The 20,195-nt window shown below is 35.4% G+C and overlaps 2 protein-coding genes and 1 long non-coding RNA gene across 3 annotated transcripts; 1 reads left to right on the top strand and 2 right to left on the bottom strand.

Annotated features, from left to right (window-relative positions):
- The first annotated feature begins 7,213 nt into the window (after positions 1-7,213).
- On the top strand, positions 7,214-17,553 carry LOC147539900 (protein REDUCED CHLOROPLAST COVERAGE 3-like). Its single transcript, XM_086644158.1, has 23 exons — positions 7,214-7,521; positions 7,605-7,669; positions 7,775-7,867; positions 7,985-8,057; positions 8,678-9,016; positions 9,117-9,184; positions 9,975-10,106; positions 10,648-10,689; positions 10,764-11,300; positions 11,410-11,564; positions 11,982-12,489; positions 12,657-12,719; positions 12,800-12,901; positions 13,061-13,354; positions 13,434-13,526; positions 13,626-13,727; positions 13,813-13,917; positions 14,330-14,463; positions 14,646-14,829; positions 15,094-15,225; positions 15,376-15,488; positions 15,719-15,797; positions 15,996-17,553. Exons 1-23 carry the CDS (start codon positions 7,452-7,454, stop codon positions 17,376-17,378), a joined length of 4,866 nt encoding a protein of 1,621 aa, XP_086500284.1. The 5' UTR covers positions 7,214-7,451; the 3' UTR covers positions 17,379-17,553.
- LOC147539901 (uncharacterized) lies at positions 14,165-17,051 on the bottom strand. The gene is made up of 2 exons (XR_015226166.1): positions 16,158-17,051; positions 14,165-15,533 (listed from the first exon to the last, which is right to left on the bottom strand). It is a non-coding gene; the product is annotated as an uncharacterized LOC147539901 (long non-coding RNA).
- Positions 17,554-18,314: 761 nt separating the features above from the next.
- LOC147539902 (putative CCR4-associated factor 1 homolog 7) lies at positions 18,315-19,784 on the bottom strand. The gene is made up of 2 exons (XM_086644161.1): positions 19,441-19,784; positions 18,315-19,306 (listed from the first exon to the last, which is right to left on the bottom strand). The coding sequence occupies exon 2, from the start codon at positions 19,232-19,234 to the stop codon at positions 18,419-18,421; it is 816 nt and encodes a 271-aa protein (XP_086500287.1). The 5' UTR covers positions 19,235-19,306; positions 19,441-19,784; the 3' UTR covers positions 18,315-18,418.
- Positions 19,785-20,195: the final 411 nt, after the last annotated feature.

Below are 20,195 nucleotides of genomic sequence, written 5' to 3' on the forward strand. Positions count from 1 at the left end.
GAGAGAGATAGAGAGGTGTGAGGTGGAATTTCATGTGCTATAATTAACTTTATTTTGAAAAAATATATATAGGAAGGATACTTGCACATTTACACTAAAAAAGAGGGTCATATTTGAATTTATGAAAAATAGAGAGAAATGTGAGGTGGAGAGAGAAATGTGAGGTGGAAATTCATGTGTTATAATTAACTTTATTTTGAAAAAATATATACAGGAAGGGTATTTGCGACATTTGCACTAAAAAAAGGAGTTCATATTTGAATTTATGAAAAGTAGGGGGTCATAAAGAAAGCTGGTCACAAAGTAGGGGGTCAAATAAGAATTATAGTTGATTTTTTTTTGTTTAGATTTTTTTTTGTTGAACTTTTTCTTTAGATCTTTATATCAAAATCTTTCATGTTTTTTGTTTTCTCTTCCCATCACCAATTCACTATCTAGACGGAAATTGAAACCCAAAACAGAAAACCTTAGACCAGTGCGGGCAAGAGAAAGATAACAAAATAAATAAATGGAGATGGTGGATGATGGATACGGGAATGGTCTTCGTCACAAAAGAGATAATGACCGTGGCGGATGATGGTGAAAGGAGAGAAGATGAAGAGAAAAAAATGGTTTCCAGTGAAGATTGTTGATTAATGGTTGGTTTGGTGCGAAATTTTAATCGAGCTCCACATATCGCCACAGGAAAATAAAAAACTAAACAATTGTTCAAAATTAATTAAATTTTAAAAAAAGTTTAAATAAATTTTTATTAAGTACAAATTTCATTTATATTTACACTCTTTAATGTAAGTAATGAATCTAAAAAAATCACAATTTTTATTATAGGAACTATAATACAACAAAATAAATATATGATTACGGACAAACAATATATTTTGGTGGTAGAATCACACAAAACTTAGGCTACTAAGTACCTATAAGAACCTTTTAACAAAAAAAAAAAAGTACCTATAAGAACTAAAAAGAAAGCTCAACAAGACCGCATTAGAACTTGGTGGAAATAATTCTTCTATTGCCAAAGAACTCTCAAGTACAAATTTGTACAAGCACGCTTTCCAAGTCACTCACTTGGAACTCTCGCTTGCTTGAATCACTTCTTGGATGATTTACAAATGAGGGTTAACCCCTAGTTATACTACTAGACCCTTACAATGGAATATCAAGATTATAACATACGTCTAAGATCTAAGAGTTTGGAAGTGTGGAAATCTCTACAAACCTTGTAGAGTACTCCTAAATGCTTCATATATCTTTAAATAATTCCTTCTTTGGCAACTCATAAATGTGTCAAACATAGTCCAAGTCATTTGCTAGGCCTAATATATTGTCCTCTTGAGTTTTTGCAATTAAGTTTAAAGGCTCCCACCAAAGAAAGGGTTTCACATATGTCCATAGATTGGTCCATTATTTAGCCAAAATTTTATGGCCGTGACAGCGTACACCACTATTGGCACTTAGATCCTTACACAATACTGAGTATTTAAAAAGAGTTAATTCCTATATGGCCCCCTACTTTGTGACCAGTTTCTTTTATGGCCCCCTTTTTTTCGTAAATTCAAATATGGCCCCATATTTTCAGATAAATGTCATTACTACCCTTCTTAATTCTAAATTTAAAACAATAAAAAAAATTATTTCCACCTCACCCCTCTCTCTCCACCTCATCTCTCCCTACACCTCACCCCTCTCTCTCTCTCCAACTCTCCTCTCTCTCTCCTACTCACCCCTTTCTTCTCCGGCAAATTTTCCGGCCGGCCACCTTGTCGGAGAAGAAAGGGGTGAGTAGGAGAGAGAGAGGGGAGTTGGAGAGAGAGAGAGGTGAATTGGAGAGAGAGAGAGATGGGTGAATTGGAGAGAGAGAGAGAGGAGTGAGGTGAAAATAATTTTTTTTATTGTTTTAAATTTAGAATTAAGAAGGGTAGTAATGACATTTATCTGAAAATAGGGGGCCATATTTGAATTTACGAAAAAAAAGGGGGCCATAAAGGAAGCTGATCACAAAGTAGGGGGCCATATAGGAATTAACTCATTTAAAAAAAAAACCTTAAAAACTATATAAAAATCCTCTGGACATGCATAGTCTATTTTTTTATACCATAAATTGCTAAAGGATAAAGGGAAATTTTAAAAGGCCCCCGTTTTTGTTAAAAGGCCTCCCCGCTAAAAGGGCTCCTCATTATAACCCATTTGGTTATAGGGCCCCCTCTACAAAAGAGCACCTCCTTCATCAATATTTGACCTAACGGCAAAGTTAACGCCGTTAGGTCAAACTTAACCCAAGACCAGAATAGACCCTAAAACCCTTTGACCTTCTCCTTCCATTTCATTTCCCTTTCATTCCACAGCAGCTTCCATTTGGGTTTTAGGAAGTTTTATAATTGTAACAACTAAAATCCTAATGTGGGTGAAATACCCCTTTAAAGGGTTTTTTTTCACCCATTCAAAGAGGGGGGCTCTTTAACCAAGCTAAGTCAAAGGTCTTTTACTAAGTCAACGAAACCATGGGGAGGCCTTTTAACAAAAACGGGGAGGCCTTTTAAAATCTCCCAAGGATAAATCATTCTAGAAGATAACTACTATTTTTGTAAAGCCCACGACCTCTTGGTGTTTCTGAGAGGTACCAAACCGACTGAACTATTTGTAGCCTTTTTTTGTTGAAGAACTATTTGTAGTTGCGTAAGAGTTTTAAATTGAAAAAGGAAAAAAATTATGTGTCTTTAGAGTTAGGGCTACGAAAGAAGAGAAAGAAAAAACTTAAGCGGCTTTTCCTATAATCACCGTGAGCAATTGTGTTTGTTTAGTAGCATCGATATTTAAGGTCTCATTAATTCCTTAAATGATCTGGATATCTTTCATGGAAATATGGGAAGATAAAGAAATGTTCAAATCAATAGCCTTTTTGAGTTAACAGTCCAAAGAGGACGGTGTTAATGTGAGTAAGGCCCTAGGCTTTTTGGAAATAAGGAGGGGGTCCAATGCGTCTGATTTTGGTGGGCCCGAGATAAAAAAAAAGTACAGCAGGAATTGGGGGAATTGTGCCTAACTATTTTAATACCCTTTTTATCTTTATCTTCTTTATTCAAATCTACATCTCTCTCTCTCTCAAATTTATACAGTTCTCTCTTCTTTGTCTCTCTCATCATACTCTCTCTTAGTAAAGCAAAGAAATTCTGAGTTCCGATTAAGTTCAGATCGGATGATTTTTTTTTTTTTTTTTACGGTGAAAAGTTCTGATCTAGAGTTATGGATTTAAAGTTGCTTGATTTTGAATGTTAAGGAATTTAGGTTTCATTTCCCCCAAATAAGTCTTCATGAAAGGGGGAAAACAAGGAAAAAGGACTCAGCTATCCGATTTCTGAACGGATTTTTCACCTGTTATTCACCCCTTTGTTTGTCCAGTTTTAGGTATTTTGTTTTTTCTCCTTTCTTCCTCTCCATCTTGTTTGTTTTTTGAATTTTGATTTCTGTTTGTTTTGCTTTTGGGTTGTTTGAGTCTAGTTTTGGTCAAATATAAGATCGATTTTATATTTTAAAATGAATGAAAGTTTAAATCTTTTGCATGGGTAGTTTTGAGTTGAACTCTGACTTTACTCTAATGGTGAATGTGTTTTCATGATTTAAGATGGTTTTGATATTCTGTCATTTAGGATTTGAGTATCTAAAAAGTCAAGATTTAAACTTCAGGCTCCCGTTGACGACGAAGATGAAAGGTTTTCAGATACAATTAAGCAAGACAAAACCAACCCTAATTTTATTGCTCCTTAACCTTCTTCATCAACCAAACTTATAGGCTTTAGGAAACTGACGGTGCTTCAGCTTTAGAGTTTGACTGGTTCTTTGTTTATTGCCACAGATGCTTCTTCCACAGAATATCGAAGAGAGAATTTGTTGGGAATTAGATACTGTACCAATTTTTGTTAAATTTAACGTCATAGATCTACCTTTACGTGTTGAAATGTAGTGTACATTCCTCAGTTCCAGCCACATTTTACCGTTCCTTATCCGCTCCCACGTTTCTTTGTTATGTGGAAGTTCACTGTACATTTTCTATTTTCATTCCCCTCATATTTCTATCTTTTCCTTATTTTGTCAAGGATGCAACGTGAAATCTTTTTGGGTTAATTCCGTTTTGGCCCCCGATTTGTGACCAACTGGCCGTTTTAGCCCCCATAAGTGTCCGGCAGTTCGTTTTGGCCCCAAAAAATTCCTAAATGGCCCCAAATTTTTTTAACCTCCCAATTATATCCCCATGGCATTTCTGTAATTTATTTTTTTTCTTTTTCTTTGTCCACCTCATCTAACAATTGACACATCACTCTGTCCACCTCACCCTTCTTCTCCGGCGAAAGGTTGCCGGCCGGAATAAAAAATTCCGGCCGGCCACCTTTACCAAAATAAATTTTTTTTTTTTATTTCTCTCTCTTCTTCATCTCCTTCTTTCTTTCTTCTTCTTTCTTTCTTCTTCTTTCTTTACCTCTCTCTCTCTCCCTATAACTCCGGCGAAGGGGCGGAGCCCCTTCGCCGGAGAACCAGACCTTGAAGGTCTGGTTTGAAACCAGACCTTGAAGGTCTGGTTTGAAACCAGACCTTGAAGGTCTGGTTTGAAACCAGACCTTGAAGGTCTGGTTTCAAACCAGACCGAGATCTGGTTTCTACAATCAGATCCCGGTCTGGTTTGAAACCAGATCGGAATCTGGTTTCTTAGTTGAAACCAGATTCCGATCTGGTTTCTTAGTTGAAACCAGATTCCGATCTGGTTTCAAACCAGACCGGGATCTGGTTGTAGAAACCAGATCTCGGTCTGGTTTGAAACCAGACCGAATCTGGTTTCAAACCAGACCTTGAAGGTCTGGTTCTCCGGCGAAGGGGCGGAGCCCCTTCGCCGGAGTTATAGGGAGAGAGAGAGAGGGGTTAGAGAGAGAGAAATAGAAGGGTTAGAGAGAGAGAGAGGTAAAGAAAGAAGAAGAAAGAAAGAAGAAGAAAGAAAGAAGGAGATGAAGAAGAGAGAGAAAGAAGGAGATGAAGAAGAGAGAGAAATAAAAAAAAAAAAAAAAATTTATTTTGGTAAAGGTGGCCGGCCGGAATTTTTTATTCCGGCCGGCAACCTTTCGCCGGAGAAGAAGGGTGAGGTGGACAGAGTGATGTGTCAATTGTTAGATGAGGTGGACAAAGAAAAAGAAAAAAAATAAATTACAGAAATGCCATGGGGGTATAATTGGGAGGTTAAAAAAATTTGGGGCCATTTAGGAATTTTTTTGGGGCCAAAACGAACTGCCGGACACTTATGGGGGCTAAAACGGCCAGTTGGTCACAAATCGGGGGCCAAAACGGAATTAACCCAATCTTTTTCTTAAACAGAGATTCATAGATTTTCGAGAAATTTCCAATTTAGGTTTAGAAACAGAGCTTATAGTGAAGAATGAAGATTTGATAAATGTTTAAATTTCCAATTTAAGAGTTATCCTTAACTTGATTTGCGTTGACTATTTTATTTATTTTTACTAAAAAATTCCCGGTACAAAAGAAAATTTCCAGTACCTAACATCTTAAAGTTTCCTTCAAATATTTTACTAGTGTCTAGTACATAATCAAATAGAAATTACATAAAATAATTCCCGGTACATAAGAAAATTTTCAATATAAAAGTGTCACGTACATAACCAAAGGGCCAGTACATAAAACAATTCCCGGTAAACAAGAAAATCCCCAGTACAAAAGTGTTTAGTAAATAACCAAATGGCTAGTAAATAAAACAATTCCTGGTACACGAGATAATTCCCAGTACAAAAGTGACCTAGAAATAAAAAAAAAATGTATAGTACATAAAACAATTCCCGGTACACAAGAAAATTTTCAGTGAAAAATGTTTAGTAAATAACCAAATGTCCTGTACATTTCAAAATTCCTGGTTCATGTTAAGAAGGCAGAGTACATAAAAAGTTATACTATGCATTGTAAATTCGTAAATGTCCAGTAAATATCATTTATATTACCACATTTAGATGATTATGTAGGGTGCATAGAGTCACACTACTTAACATCTTAAAATTTCCTTCGAATATTTTACTAGTGTCCAGTACATAACCAAATGGCTAGTACATAGAACAATTTCCGGTACACAAGAAAATTCCTAATACAAAAAGTGTCTGATACATAACTAAATGACTTGTACATAAAAAAATTCCTGGCACAAAAAAAATATTCCCAGAAAAAAAGTGTCTCGTACATAACCAAATGCCTAGTACATAGAAAAATTCCTAGTACACAAGAAAAATTCGAGTACAAAAGTGTCTAGTACATAACCAAATGGTCATAAAACAATTCCCAGTAAACAAGAAAAGTTCCGGTACAAATGACAATGTCCCATAAATTTTCTTTGAAAGTAATTTATGTTTTGGAAGGAATGTCTTTCCTTCCTATAAACTCTCCATCATATAAGGAGAAAATATTTGAGAGAAGGAAAGAAGTTAAGATTGGAGAGAGAAAATATGTTTAGAATCAAATTAATGGAAAACTACCAAAAATATTGGAAACAAACTAATGAAAAACTACCAAGAATGAGAAAAATTTCTCTTTGTACAGTTTGTTATCAAAACGTAATTGTTACTAAACCAGAAAAAAAATTTAGTAGTAATATCTATTCGTATTTCCTAAAAAAGAAAAGAACTTCAAGATTTTAAGAAAATTTTTTACTTAAACAAAAGAAAAAAATCACAAAGATATAAAGTATTTGAAGAGAAAGAGAAAAATATTTGTAGAAAGAGAAAAAAAATTAGTTTAGATTTGAGAGAGAGAGAAAGATGGAGAGGACGGCGTTAATTTGTTAATGTAGAGAGAGAAAGTGGAGAACACAGTGTGGAGAGAAACGTGAAACATGGGATAGCATTTTTGTAATTTCGGGTGGCAATTTATGTAAATAGGAGTAAAATTTTTGTTATTGTTGTAATTTCCCACAATGATTTGACTAGTGGACCTGCCCCTCATACTTTATGTGCAGTGAGCCTGCTTCTTCTTTTGGAGAAAAAAATTGACCTTTTGCCCAACCCCTCAAATCAATACTGTATGACTTCTTTGTTTTGTTGAAAGATAATGTATGACTTAAATCACATAGAGAGTCCCACTAATTAACACTAGAAAATTACAAGATTTAAAACACGTGAGAAATAAGTTCTCCACAATAAAAGAAAGAGTTTCAAATGGTTAGTAACTTACTCACCTACTCTTTGACTCTTTGTCTACATTCATCTTTAAACGTACCATCATTTGTTAAGAGAGATGAAGTGAGATTCTCTTCACTCTCTCTCTCTCTCTTAAATACTCTCACTGGCCCTCAAATAACCTTCTCATTGTGTTTCTCTCTCTCTTAAATACTCTCACTCAAATAACCTTCTCATTGTGTTACTCTCTTCTTTCTCTCTCTCTCCCTCTTTAAGGTTTAACAAACTAAAATGGCTCAAAAATGTGGAAGAAATACAAAAGCTAAAGGAGAGAACAAGAAGAAGAAAAAGCAAGAGAAAAGTGGGCATTATTTTATTTTATTCCTGCAATTTCTTGTTATATTTTACTTAAAAGGGTTTCTAATTTTTTCTTTCTCTCTCTAGAAATTATTCCTAGTGTTCTTGACATAGTTGTTGTAATACCATATGATTCCCAAATCATACTCAAGGTATATTATCATTTTTATCATATTTCTAATTAAAATCCCTAAAATATTTGATACAATTTATTTTTATGTAATTTAATTTTGTGGGTTTATATGTATAATTTGAAGGGGATTTCAACTGATAAGATTATTGATGTGAGAAAGCTATTGGATGTCAATGTGAAAACCTGCCATCTTACCAACTATTCTTTGTTTCATGAGGTATTAAATAAAAGATTTTAATTAATAAGTTCTTGTTTAAGATTATTAATCAATTCCATTGATTGTGTTTAGGGCTTTGTTGATTTAGTATAGTAATTTAGATCTTTTGTTGTGTAGGTTCAAGGAAGAAAACTAAGTGACATTGTTGAAGTTGTTTCTCTAAAGCCATGTCTTCTAAGGATGGTTGAAGGTACATTCATTCATTATATATTCGAAAATACTATTGATACCACCCACTCACAATCTTAATTCCACCTCGATATATATATCAATAAAAGAAAAACATCGATATGTCAATAAAAGAAAATTTTTTGCTTTGATTTTTAATTGTTGGGACTAGAAGTAGTAAAGTAGACAGTATTAATAACATCGGTTATGTAGTACATATTTTTCATTAATGTGCTCTATCATTATTTCCATCAAAATTGTTTACTAATTCTTATAAATTTATTATTCGATAAAAATGGAAAAGAGCAATAAAAGCATTTACGACAATCGCCATGGTCTATTTTTTCCATTATGTTTTTTTTGTTGCAACATTCTATTGTTTTATTTTGATAATATACAACAATAACTTAACAATAAAATGTCCATACCAAAAAAATTACATTTTTTTATTAATATCTTTTTGTCTTTTTTTTTTCTTATTTCTATTCTAGTCCCTATTATTTCACAGTTTCACTTAGTCAACCCAAACTAGGTAGGGTTAGGGTCAACCCGCTCTATTTGATAGGCCGCTATAGCAAGAGTATATATATTTGAGACGAAATGAGATATTTAATTACGAAAATACCACTGACTGTGAACCAGAGGAATACAAGGAAGAGAAGGAAGCAGTGGATCAAGTGAGAAGGTTACTCGATATCGTTGCCTGTACCACCTGTTTCGGTAGAAAACAAAATCATGGAAGAAGAAGAAGAAGAAATGGTGAAGAAGAAGAAGAAGATTCTCGATCTTCAAGATCGTTACTTGGTTCTGATTCTAATGGCAGAAGATTTCATCAATCTGATGATCAATCAACATTATATATATCTTCAGTCTCAGAGAATGAGAGAAGAAGATTCAAGATGGATTCAATTCAACCAACTCCTGAACTCTCTCAATTTTATGATTTCTTCTCTTTTTCTCATCTCACTCCTCCTATTCTCTGTAAGTTTTTCTCTTTTTTATCTTCTTATTCTTATGCTTTCAATCAAAATCTAGGGTTTTTTTTTTGTTAAAACTCTCTTTTCTATCTGTTTTTATGTAGATATTAAGAGATCAGATGCAAGTGAGGATGATGAAGAGAAAAGTGAGGGTGATTATTTTGGATTAAAGGTCATCTCATTCATTTTATAATCTTTGTTTCATTGATTACTTTGTTTGTATGTTTGATTTTTGTAATTGTGAGAATAGTCCCATATTGGGAATGGGCATTCTAGAGTATAATGTATCCAAGTCATCTCAACTCATTGCTAATTGGTTTTGAGTTGGATGACCACAAACTTAACATTTATTAGAGATGGAAGCGGGGAAGAAAATAACTCTATTTATACCAGGAAGGTCTAGCATGATTTAAATGATGAAAATGCCATAGTAAAAAAAAATTGTCCTTTATATCATATTTTTGTGGATCCAAGTGAATGTGAATCATGACGAAGTCACGGTAACTTTAAAGTTTAGACACTTCTATATGTACGTAAAAATCAGACGAGGATGTAGAAGAAATAGGAAATTCTAAGGAAACTATGTGATCTTGAAGAGAAGTTTTGTGCGAGATGCACATAGTCCTACATTCCTTACGAAGACCTTCCACACCGCGGTAACAATAAAACACCTTGTTTTACATATGGAGTAGGTGTTTTGGGTGGGTTGGTGCCTAGATTGGTTATTTTGAGAAGCTTGTAGTGGTCTTGTGTGATGCCTAAAATAAGGACAATTTAGTTGGTATCGAGACGGGTATTACATCAGTATGTGGGGATGCTTTGATCAAAAGATAGGGACTAGTAATGGACAAGTTACTTGTTTTCGTTGCAGTGGCTAATTGGCTATGCACTTACGTATTAATATTTCAAGAATAGTCATCTTTGTTCCCGTTTTTAATTGGAAAATGGTTGCAAATGTACAGATTAAGATATGTAATGGAAAGTTAATCGATGTAATTGCATCTGTTAGAGGATTTTATAGTCCGGGGAAGCAATCTGTCACATGTCATTCCTTAGTGGATCTACTGCAACAGCTCAGCCGCGCATTTGCAAATGTGGGTACTTTCAATTTCTATTTTTTCCGACCGACTTCCAATTTCTATTCTAAATGCTCATTTTATGCATGATAGATTAGGCCATAATAAATTAATAATTGCAGTTTGTTGTTGTGTATACTCTCTCTGTGAAGAATGACCACCAGACATTGATGGGAGCAAGGTGGTGCTTCAATATGCTCATGAATACAATCGAGTGACAAACCTAAAACATAAGAATTACGTAGATAAAAGTTTCAAGCATTTTTCTACAATTTATGGGTTTTAAGTTTTAACATCCTTCTTCAGCTTACTAAACCTTCATAGTCCAGTTAAACACAAGAAATTAGATCTTACTTAAAATAAAATTATCTTCAAATACAAACATTGTTGATCTGATCTTCATTTTCTTCTATGTTCTAAGCTAGAGATACTGTGATATCCATATATAGAGTATGCAACACCAGATTGATGCATGATCCAATAATCATCATACCCATTTTGGTTTTCAGGCAGCCATGATTGAAGATTGTTAATATAAGAATTGTTATGGTTATTGCAGGCCTACGAGTCCTTAATGAAAGCCTTTATAGAACACAATAAGGTAATTTTAAAGCTTCTACGTAATTTTTTCCACTTGCAGTTTTCGTCTTAAACTCATGTATTCTTACTTTTCAGTTCGTTAATCTACCGTATGGGTTTCGTGCAAATACCTGGCTCGTCCCTCCAATGTATGCTGAGTCTCCATTTAAGTTTCATTCTCTTCCAACAGAAGATGAAACGTGGGGTGGCAATGGTGGTGGTCAAGGAAGAAACGGTGAATTTGATCATAGACCATGGGCCATGGAGTTTTCAGTATTAGCAAGTCTACCGTGTAAAACTGAGGATGAGAGAGTGGTTCGAGACAGGAAGGGCTTTTTACTTCATAGCTTACTCGTTGATGTGTCAATCTTTAAAGCTGTTTCAGCAATTAACCAAATTGTTGATTCATATTTTAGCTCGAAAGACCACAAATTACACCAACCTACTGGTTCGATCCTGCATGAAGATCAAATAGGAGATTTGCATATTGTAATAAAAGCAGATTCAGAGGGTTCGAGCCCTAAGTTTTATGAAAAAGTCGACGCTGTCCAAAAACAAAACGTGTCCATTAAGGAGGTTAATCAAAGAAATTTGCTTAAAGGGTTAACATCAGATGAGAATACTGCTGCACATGTAAGGCTTTATACTCTTTCTTGACAATAGCCTCATCGGAAATTCTTTCCAACTTTATTTATACTTATCAAGTACAAGTGAAAAAAAATAAGAACTTCATATATTGCAGGATATTTCTACTCTTGGAGTTGTTGTGGTTAGACATTGTGGATATGTTGCAACTGTAAAAGTTGTCGGTGACATAAAGAAGAAAAATTGCACATTACAAGATATTAAAATTGATGAGCAACCCAATGCAGGTGCTAATGCGCTGAATGTTAATAGGTAAACAAGATCATGTATATGTACTCAAATAGAACAGCTTCTAAGTTAGCATATGAGTTAGGTACGAGATAATCTTATTGTATCAAAAAAATTCAAAACCTTGTCTTGTGTAAATCGACGATCTTATACAGCTGAAGTACCCACTGCTCGATGAATTTCTATGGAGGGGGAGTTTATTTAGCATTTTAGCTTACTCTAATTGGATTGACTTACCCCTGCTAATTAGTATAAACCCAAAAAAGATTGAAAGCAGTTAGTCCCCTGCTTAGGGGACCAGTAGTAGGTTGGTTACCCTGGGTTTAACTTACTAGTGGTTCCCCCCCGACCGTACTCATCCCATGCATTTCTTTCTTATTCCTTTTTGTGCAGCAGCTTCAGCATACACCTCTCTCTTATTGGTGTTAATTTTACTTTCAGCTTAAGAGTCGTGCTCCATAGCAACAAAGAATCGTCTGTAGAAAACCGGTCTTCTCTTAACAGCCCAGATGGCCTGGAGACGGCTAGGAGCTTAGTCCGCAAAATAGTTGCAGATAGCTTGACTAAGTCAGAGGAGAAGGCTACTGCTCCAGAGAGCTTTATCAGATGGGAACTTGGTGCTTGTTGGCTACAACATCTAAGAGAACAGAAAACTCCAGAATTAAGCAGTTCGAAAGTCAACACAGCAGAAAAGGTTGAACTTGATGTTAAAGGTCTCGGGGAGCACTTCAAATCGTTGAAGCCTAAGATAGAAAAAAATGTGAGCAATATAAGTTGTAAAGCTGAAAAGGAAGAAGGTTTTAGGGTTGCCAATATCGATGTTGCAGACCCAACAGATTCATGGCAACTTAAAAAGGAGGAGCCCAGCAGTATGGCCGAATTAGAGAGTTTGGGCCATGAGGTGGTCTTATTACGTTTAAAAGAAACCAGAACAGGTCTTCAGCCAGAGGTCTCTGACATGTTTTTCTTAAACTTTTTCTTTATAGCTCAGCTCTGACGTTTTATGTTCTGCTATTGAAGATTTTTATATCTCAATGTCGAATATGTGTTTGAGCTATGGTGGTTTTCTGCCACAACACTTTCTAACAAAAGTTGTTCAATTCTGTTTATGGTCAGTCACTTGATGAGCTTATGCAGATGGCAGAAAAATATTATAACCAAGTTGCTCTGCCGAAGCTGGTAATTTACGATTCTATATGATCGTCGGTTATTATTAGATACCCAATACATCTTTAGCCTCTGAAATAATGAGCCTGTAGGTGGCAGATTTTGCTTCACTGGAACTTTCTCCAGTTGATGGACGCACACTAACCGACTGTATGCATAAGAGGGGACTACAAATGCGTTCACTGGGACGTGTGGTGAGAACACTCTCTCTCTCTTTCTCTCTCTACATATACCCGTTCTAATCTCTTAATATTTACAATCGCTAAAAGGGAGCAACTTAGAATGGGTTATGAAGAGTTGCACGTGCTTAAATACATTAGTGTATCGTGTTTTGATCTAGTTGTATAAAACAGGTTGAACTTGCAGAGAAGCTCCCTCATATACAATCACTCTGTATTCATGAGATGGTTACTCGAGCTTTCAAACACATTCTTAGAGCTGTTATTTCTCATGTTGAGAACAAATCATACTTATCTGCAGCAATAGCAACATCTTTGAATTTCTTACTTGGCAAGGAAGAAACCGATGATAGCATTCTCAAAACAAGGTGGTTAGATATCTTTGTTGCCCAAAAATTTGGTTGGAGAATAAAAGATGAGTTTCAGTACTTGAGGAAGTATTCAATTCTTCGAGAACTTTGCCACAAGGTGCCATCTTTGAAACAACTATCTTTCACTTTTGATGCTTTACTTCAGTTCAAGTGTCTCAAGATCTCTGTATATCCAGGTCGGAGTGGAATTGGCTCCAAGAGATTACAACATGGACACTCCAAATCCTTTTAAAGAATCTCATGTTATCAGCATCATCCCTGTCTGTAAAGTAGGACTTGTCTCTTTGTTCGTCCTTGAATCTTGTTGTGTAGTTCACTCAGGGTAAGATTTTGAACTTAATCGTAACATCTGTACTTGATTTTTGCAGCATGTTTCATTCTCATCCGAAGATGGAAGAAGGCTATCGCAGTTGTGCAAAACTGCATTGGATAAAGGAAGGCCTAACGATGCTATCACCTATGGAACCAAAGTGTGAAAAATAAAAGCTTTGGATTCATATATTCATATAGTCACTTTCATAAACCTGATTTTCTCTCTATTGTGTTGATTTGAAGGCACTGTCAAAAATCTTAGCAGTTTGTGGTCCCTATCATCGAACAACAGCAGGTGCATACAGTCTTCTAGCAGTAGTTCTTTACCATACAGGAGATTTTGATCAGGTAAGAGAATCTTTCGGAGTCAATTAGTCATCAAAATTGTCTAGTTCCAAGTGGTAGTTCTGCTCTTCTTTGTGTTTTAATAAATGGTGTGTTAGTCGTCATAAGATAGTAGAAGAAGAGGACCAGTTCAACATAGTTTTTTCTTTTATGGACCAGCGTCTATATGGCAGCGAACAAACCCCTATTATTATGAGCATAACTGGATCAAATCCGATATAACATATTTCATTTTTGGGACATGTTAGCATTTTTCGTTCCTAGGCCGTAATATTTGAACATATGCTTCTTATTACTTCCACATTCCCGATTTACATTGTTCAAGTATGAGCGTCATGATTTAAGATGCACGACACTCTTACTCAGCGTGGAACATATTGATGGCTTATTAATTATCTTAATCTTATCTCCACAGGCAATTATATATGAGCAGAAAGCTCTAGATATTAACGAGAGAGAGCTTGGCCTAGACCATCCTGATACAATGAAAAGCTATGGGGATCTCTCTGTGTTTTATTATCGCTGTCAGCACATGGAGTTGGCCTTGAAGTAAGTAAAACTGTACGAGGTCTCTAATCTTTTTACTTGGTCAAGATACAACTCGTCCGCCTTTTTCTTGTTGGAGCTTCATTTTTTATGATTACGGTTAACTTAGATATTTTGGCATTTTGATGGGAGGTTTAGAATTGATTTATTTTTCCCTCTCTCATCCGAAATGGACTGATCGACAGGTATGTAAACCGAGCTTTATACCTTCTTCATTTTACATGTGGTTTATCCCACCCGAACACTGCTTCGATGTACATAAATGTGGCTATGATGGAGGAAGGCATGGGAAATGTTAATATTGCTCTTAGATACTTGCATGAGGCCCTTAAGTGTAACCAAAGACTGCTAGGAGCTGACCACATACAGGTGTCTCTCTCTCTCTCCCCCCGCTTCTCTATCTATATTTTTTTGAAGTCTTCTCTCTCTCTCTCTCTCTCTCTCTCTCTCTCTCTCTATATATATATATATATATATATATATATATATATATACGGGTACCAACAGCCTAAATACAGGCCAGTTGCCGAAGGGCGGATTTTTCATGTGAGAGGTCTGTACAAGTGTAGATACAGACCTGCATGTACACTAACATTTTTCCTTGAAGTATTAAATCTTACTTTCATTTGACAGACTGCGGCAAGCTATCATGCTATAGCAGTAGCATTTTCAATGATAGAAGCATATTCCCTAAGTGTGCAACATGAACAGACTACAGTACGGATACTTCAGGACAACCTTGGAACAGAAGATCTTCGAACTCAGGTGATATTCCCTTGGTGACACCCTACTCAAAAAAATTGCTAATAACCATTTGATTCGGAAATGCATGAGGTTGTAACTATGTTGTCATTTTTCAACAAAGAAAGAAACATGATTACCTGGCTTTAACATTGATATCATATTTACATACAGGATGCAGCAGTATGGCTCGAATATTTTGAATCTCAAGCTTCAGAGCAGCAAAAGGCAAACCGCGATGGGATCCCGTCAATAGATGCTTCCATTGGAAGCAAAGGTCACCTTAGGTATTGATATTAGTTCTGAACACTTGCCCTCTTTTGCTCTCACTTCTGCAATTACGTGCAAGATTTGTGAATTGAAAATCATAAAACACATTCAGAAAATTTCGTATATTATATGGGTATATCATATTTATTCATGTATAGCGAATGTATCATTATTATACTATTATATGGGTATTCATCTTAATACGAACTCTCTTATTGTTTTCTATGGTCCATCGGACGCCTCGCAGTGTATCAGATCTACTTGATTACATAAATCCAGATCAAGATACGAAATCAAATTATATGCGGAAAAAACAAGGTCCAAAGGTAGCTACATCGATCTTTAGATTTTCTTGCTTCATGATTGTCTAAATAAACTACACACTAAAACTTGTATTCAGTTGAAAGTCTACCAAATGGAGTTAACTCTACTCAAAACCGAAAAGACTTCGGTAACATATAGTAAAGAAGTGAATCTCCATGCTTTGAACTTTTGATTAACAGGATTTCTCCATGATATTTTAGTTGTTGCAGATCTGTGATAAATCCCACCAAGTACAACATGATCAAATCCTCGAGAATATTCAGAGTGGTAAAAGTTCAACATACTCCGATGACATAGAGGAAGAAAAATCATGCATAGCTGACAGAGGAAATCTGAAAGAGAACGATGATATAGGTTCTTACGAGCAAACAGCTTCAAAAGAAGTAACTCCCGAACAATCTGACGGAGAAGGATGGCAGAAGGCTAACTCAAAAGGGCGACATGGAAAAATTCGAGGTAAAACGTTTGATAGAAGACGACCAGCTCCTGCAAAACTGAATATGAATAGCTTTAAATCCTCTGAGGATATCAACCGCAAAAGGACATCAACTCGAAATAAAAATCGCTCAGCTAACGTCGCTGTTATTACAGAGCATCAAAAGACTCGAAGATATGAAGATGCGACTAAACTTAAGACTATTACAGTTAATGAAGCTTCCTCGGCATCACCTACTCGCAGTTTAATAGCATTGAAGTCCTTGTCATATAAAGAAGTGGCTGTATCAACCCCTGGTATAGCCTTACAGCCTGCATTAGAAAAACTGGAAAATGGAGTTAAAGACACTCATCTATGCAAAACTCCAACAGAGACGTTTAAGGATAAAGAGGAGGAACAGATAGAAATTAATGAGAACAAAAATGAAGAAGATAAGACTTCTTCTGTACAACAAGAAAGTCCAGTATTCCTTAACAAAAATGAAGGAAAAAGTAGTAACCTTTCTGTTGCTGCCAAGCCTTTCAAACCAGGACCAGTTCCTTCGGCGATATGTCCTTTCATATCAGCTGGACTAGCCGGTTCCTATGATTCTAAGTCAAACAACTTTCCTCAGCAGGTAGAATTTCTTCATGATCCATCGATAGTTACCAGATTCACCATGGATTATAGAGCACCTTTATATTATAGAACTGGCTATAGTTTTCGAATCAAACATGGGTGCGTCAACTGTCAAAACCACAACATGGGTAAAACCTCGTCTGGTTCTCGAAGAATTTTGAATCCACATGCACCAACGTTCGTCCCTGAAAGTAAGGAAGTTCTGCATGAAAATGAAATTGAAGTGGAAAACAACACAGTGACAATCAATAGTGACAATTCAAGAAAGTCAAAGCTTGACTTCAATCTAAACTCAACCCAGCAAAATGCAGGTTTAGATTCATCAAATGAGAGGAAAATTGAAGTTTCAGAAAGTTCGTCAGAACAAAGTGAAGCGGTGAGTACAACTGTGAAAGATGTTCCTGGCAATGGAAGTACAGAAGTGGGTTCTCACCAACAACTGAAGATCGTCGATGTTGATGGATTCACTCTTGTCACAAAGAAGAAAAGAAACCGTCGTCAATTGGCGAACATAGTAAGGCGATTTTGAACTTTGCAGTCTCATCCATTTTTTAACTTCTCAGTCTCAAATTGATATGGTAATCCAAAATAAATTATAAAGAAAGCTAAGTTTCATATATATTGGCATGTTAAAGAAATAACTTCAAGGCTCTCAACTTTCATAATGAATAAAAGGATTTTATAATGATGCAAGAATTACAAAATCATTTGATCACATAAACATACACTTTTTTTCATCCTTTTCCTGTGCGGGACTCTTCGGTTTGGTCTTCAGCCCAATTTCTTGATTTTTCAGATTTGTACATTGTGTATGTGCTAAGAAATTGTATGGAGCCAATAGAAAACGACACTAATCGAAATATGTTGTGAGGGCTCATAGAAGCGGGCATAGTCTTTTTCGTGTGGATCCTCCTTGTTTTTGTTCATTAAGTATAAATGCTTATTCGCATGTTCTGCGCGCAGTAAAGGAATGCAGTTACATTGCAATTTTGTAATGTGTACTCCGGTGATCATAATACTAGTATTGTTTAGTTAGCTCAAAGAATAAGATTTGGTGAGATTGATGTAGTCCGCCTATTGTTTAATTGAAGATTTGGAAAGAAAGGAAATGGCAAAGGCGGAAAGAAAGGGATTGCACTCCAAGGGAAGGGAGGGAGAGATGAGAATGGCCAGAATTGGTGGTGGAAGTGTTTGAAGATGAAGGTGTCACCTAAATTGACGGTGGTAGTAAGAGGAGAAGATGGAGGAAGAAGAATTTGAAGAAACGTAAGGGTCGGTAGTGTTTGGTGGAAACAAAAGATCACAATAAAATTTTGTTTCCACCCGAAAGTTATTACGAAAGTTTTCTTCACTTCCAACATCTTGAGAGAGAGAGAGAGGTTATAAATAAGCAAAAGATCTTTTAAGCCGAAGAGTGTGAACTACAACTAAAAAGAAGATGGTAATCTAACAAGAGAACACATCATAAATCAAAAGACAACTTTTCTTTTCATATATCAATTTTTGTTTTAACATTCATGATTTTCAATCCACATAAACTCTACTTTTTATTAGGAGAAGATTCAATCATCACTCACCATTTTCAACACCCAAACCATACAAAACACCTGAATATTTTTCAGTTGATCCACCAAAATAAGCTTCTTTGAGTCTTCTGAATGTACATGAAGTCAATAAACTATCTGAACCAGCTTGATGACAAATCCCAATTCTCTCAACTTCAAGCAATTCAGCTAACTTGTTCAAACCACCATGAAGACTATTACAGAATTTCATCAAATGTTTTATATCGTAAACGGTTGGAAAAAACATTTTGATCAAATTAAAAAACCCAACTTGAGTATCTGGTAAACTCTTTCTAGTCAGAAGTTTCAACAAATACCCAAAATCATATCCACTGTGAAAAGTTACCCAATGAACATTTTCATTCAATACAATACCAGATGACATTAATAGTTCACCAAATTGATGAACATCAATACCCATTTCATTATTCTTCTCAAAATCAATACCACTTTCTCTCAACAATTCTATCGAATCATTCGCAAATACATCATCAATCACATTGAATTCCCTGAAATTGAATTGCCAAACACAGTATTTATCTGTTCCACAAGTTGGCAAATTTCCTTCTTCATCTGAAAAAGTTAGCCCTAATTGAATCAACTTCAACATATCAACGTTTGCTTTTAGGGTTTGGTAATGATATTCTGAACTTGTTTTGAAATTCCCAATTGGACGAAGAACAATTCCTGGGAATTCAGTATCCATCGCTACATAAGGGTAGTCATCAACGATTTCTCGAATCAAATTGAATTCACTTTCTAGGTTATGACACCAAACATCCCTGATTTCAATCAAATCCCCTTTAGCTAGAATCGACATCCTCCTCTAACCAGATAAAAATAAGCAAATCTGGAACCCTCAAACAAGTAACTAGTCGTATTTCACGTAGATCTGGAAAAACCCTAACCCAAATTAATCTCTAAATAAAATGAAAAAAAAAACCCTAAATGAACCAACTTTAAGAGAAGATGGATATAAATTTGAGAAAGGAATAAGAATAAGATTAGATCTGTGAGAGAACTGACCTGAAATTTAATTGTGAAATCACTCCCGAAACACCGGGTTTGATTCACATAATTGTCAACTCCCGATTACTTACTGAATTTTTGTTTCGATGAGAAAGGGGGAAAATATCCAGATGAGAGTGCGCGAGATGATTTCTAGGGTTTCTTTCTGTATATAACAATCTCTTTTTGCGGTATAGCCCCTCCCACTTTTGAGATATAGTTGAGATGGTCCTTCTCTTATTCTGACTTGAAATTTAGCCCTTGGATTCTTTCTTCTTCTTTTTTTGCAAAATGAAGATTCGATACCTACATCATGATTTTAAATTGTATACATAGATATATCCAATGATAGAATATACACTAAATAAAACAATTTTCACTTTCTTTCAACAAAAAAGTAAGAAATGAAATCTGACTCGAGGTCCAAATTGACTGAAGTTAGATTTTTTTTGTCCCACTCGTGATATCTGATCGTCTTATTTTTTATTTATTTTTTGTTAAGGAGTGACGTATTAGAGTTGATTTTGGGTTTTGAGTTAAAAGCCACGATCTCATGAGAGAGTTATAAAATCCAATTGGTCATTGCTCCTCAAAATCTAGGAAAGAATATGAAGTTCATTTTTTAAACAATTGGATCGAAAAAGGCAAAACAAAACCTGATAGTCTTAGACGATAACAAACACAACCAACACATTGTGATTGCTTGGGAGAATGATCTCTAACATAAAATCGTCTACACATTTCTAAAATCAATCGTTACATCATTCGCTTCT

The sequence above is a fragment of the Eschscholzia californica genome, unplaced genomic scaffold (genome assembly GCF_041429995.1).
Source record: "Eschscholzia californica isolate CP2 unplaced genomic scaffold, dmEscCali1.0.p SCAF_5, whole genome shotgun sequence".
Taxonomy (NCBI): Eukaryota; Viridiplantae; Streptophyta; class Magnoliopsida; order Ranunculales; family Papaveraceae; genus Eschscholzia; species Eschscholzia californica.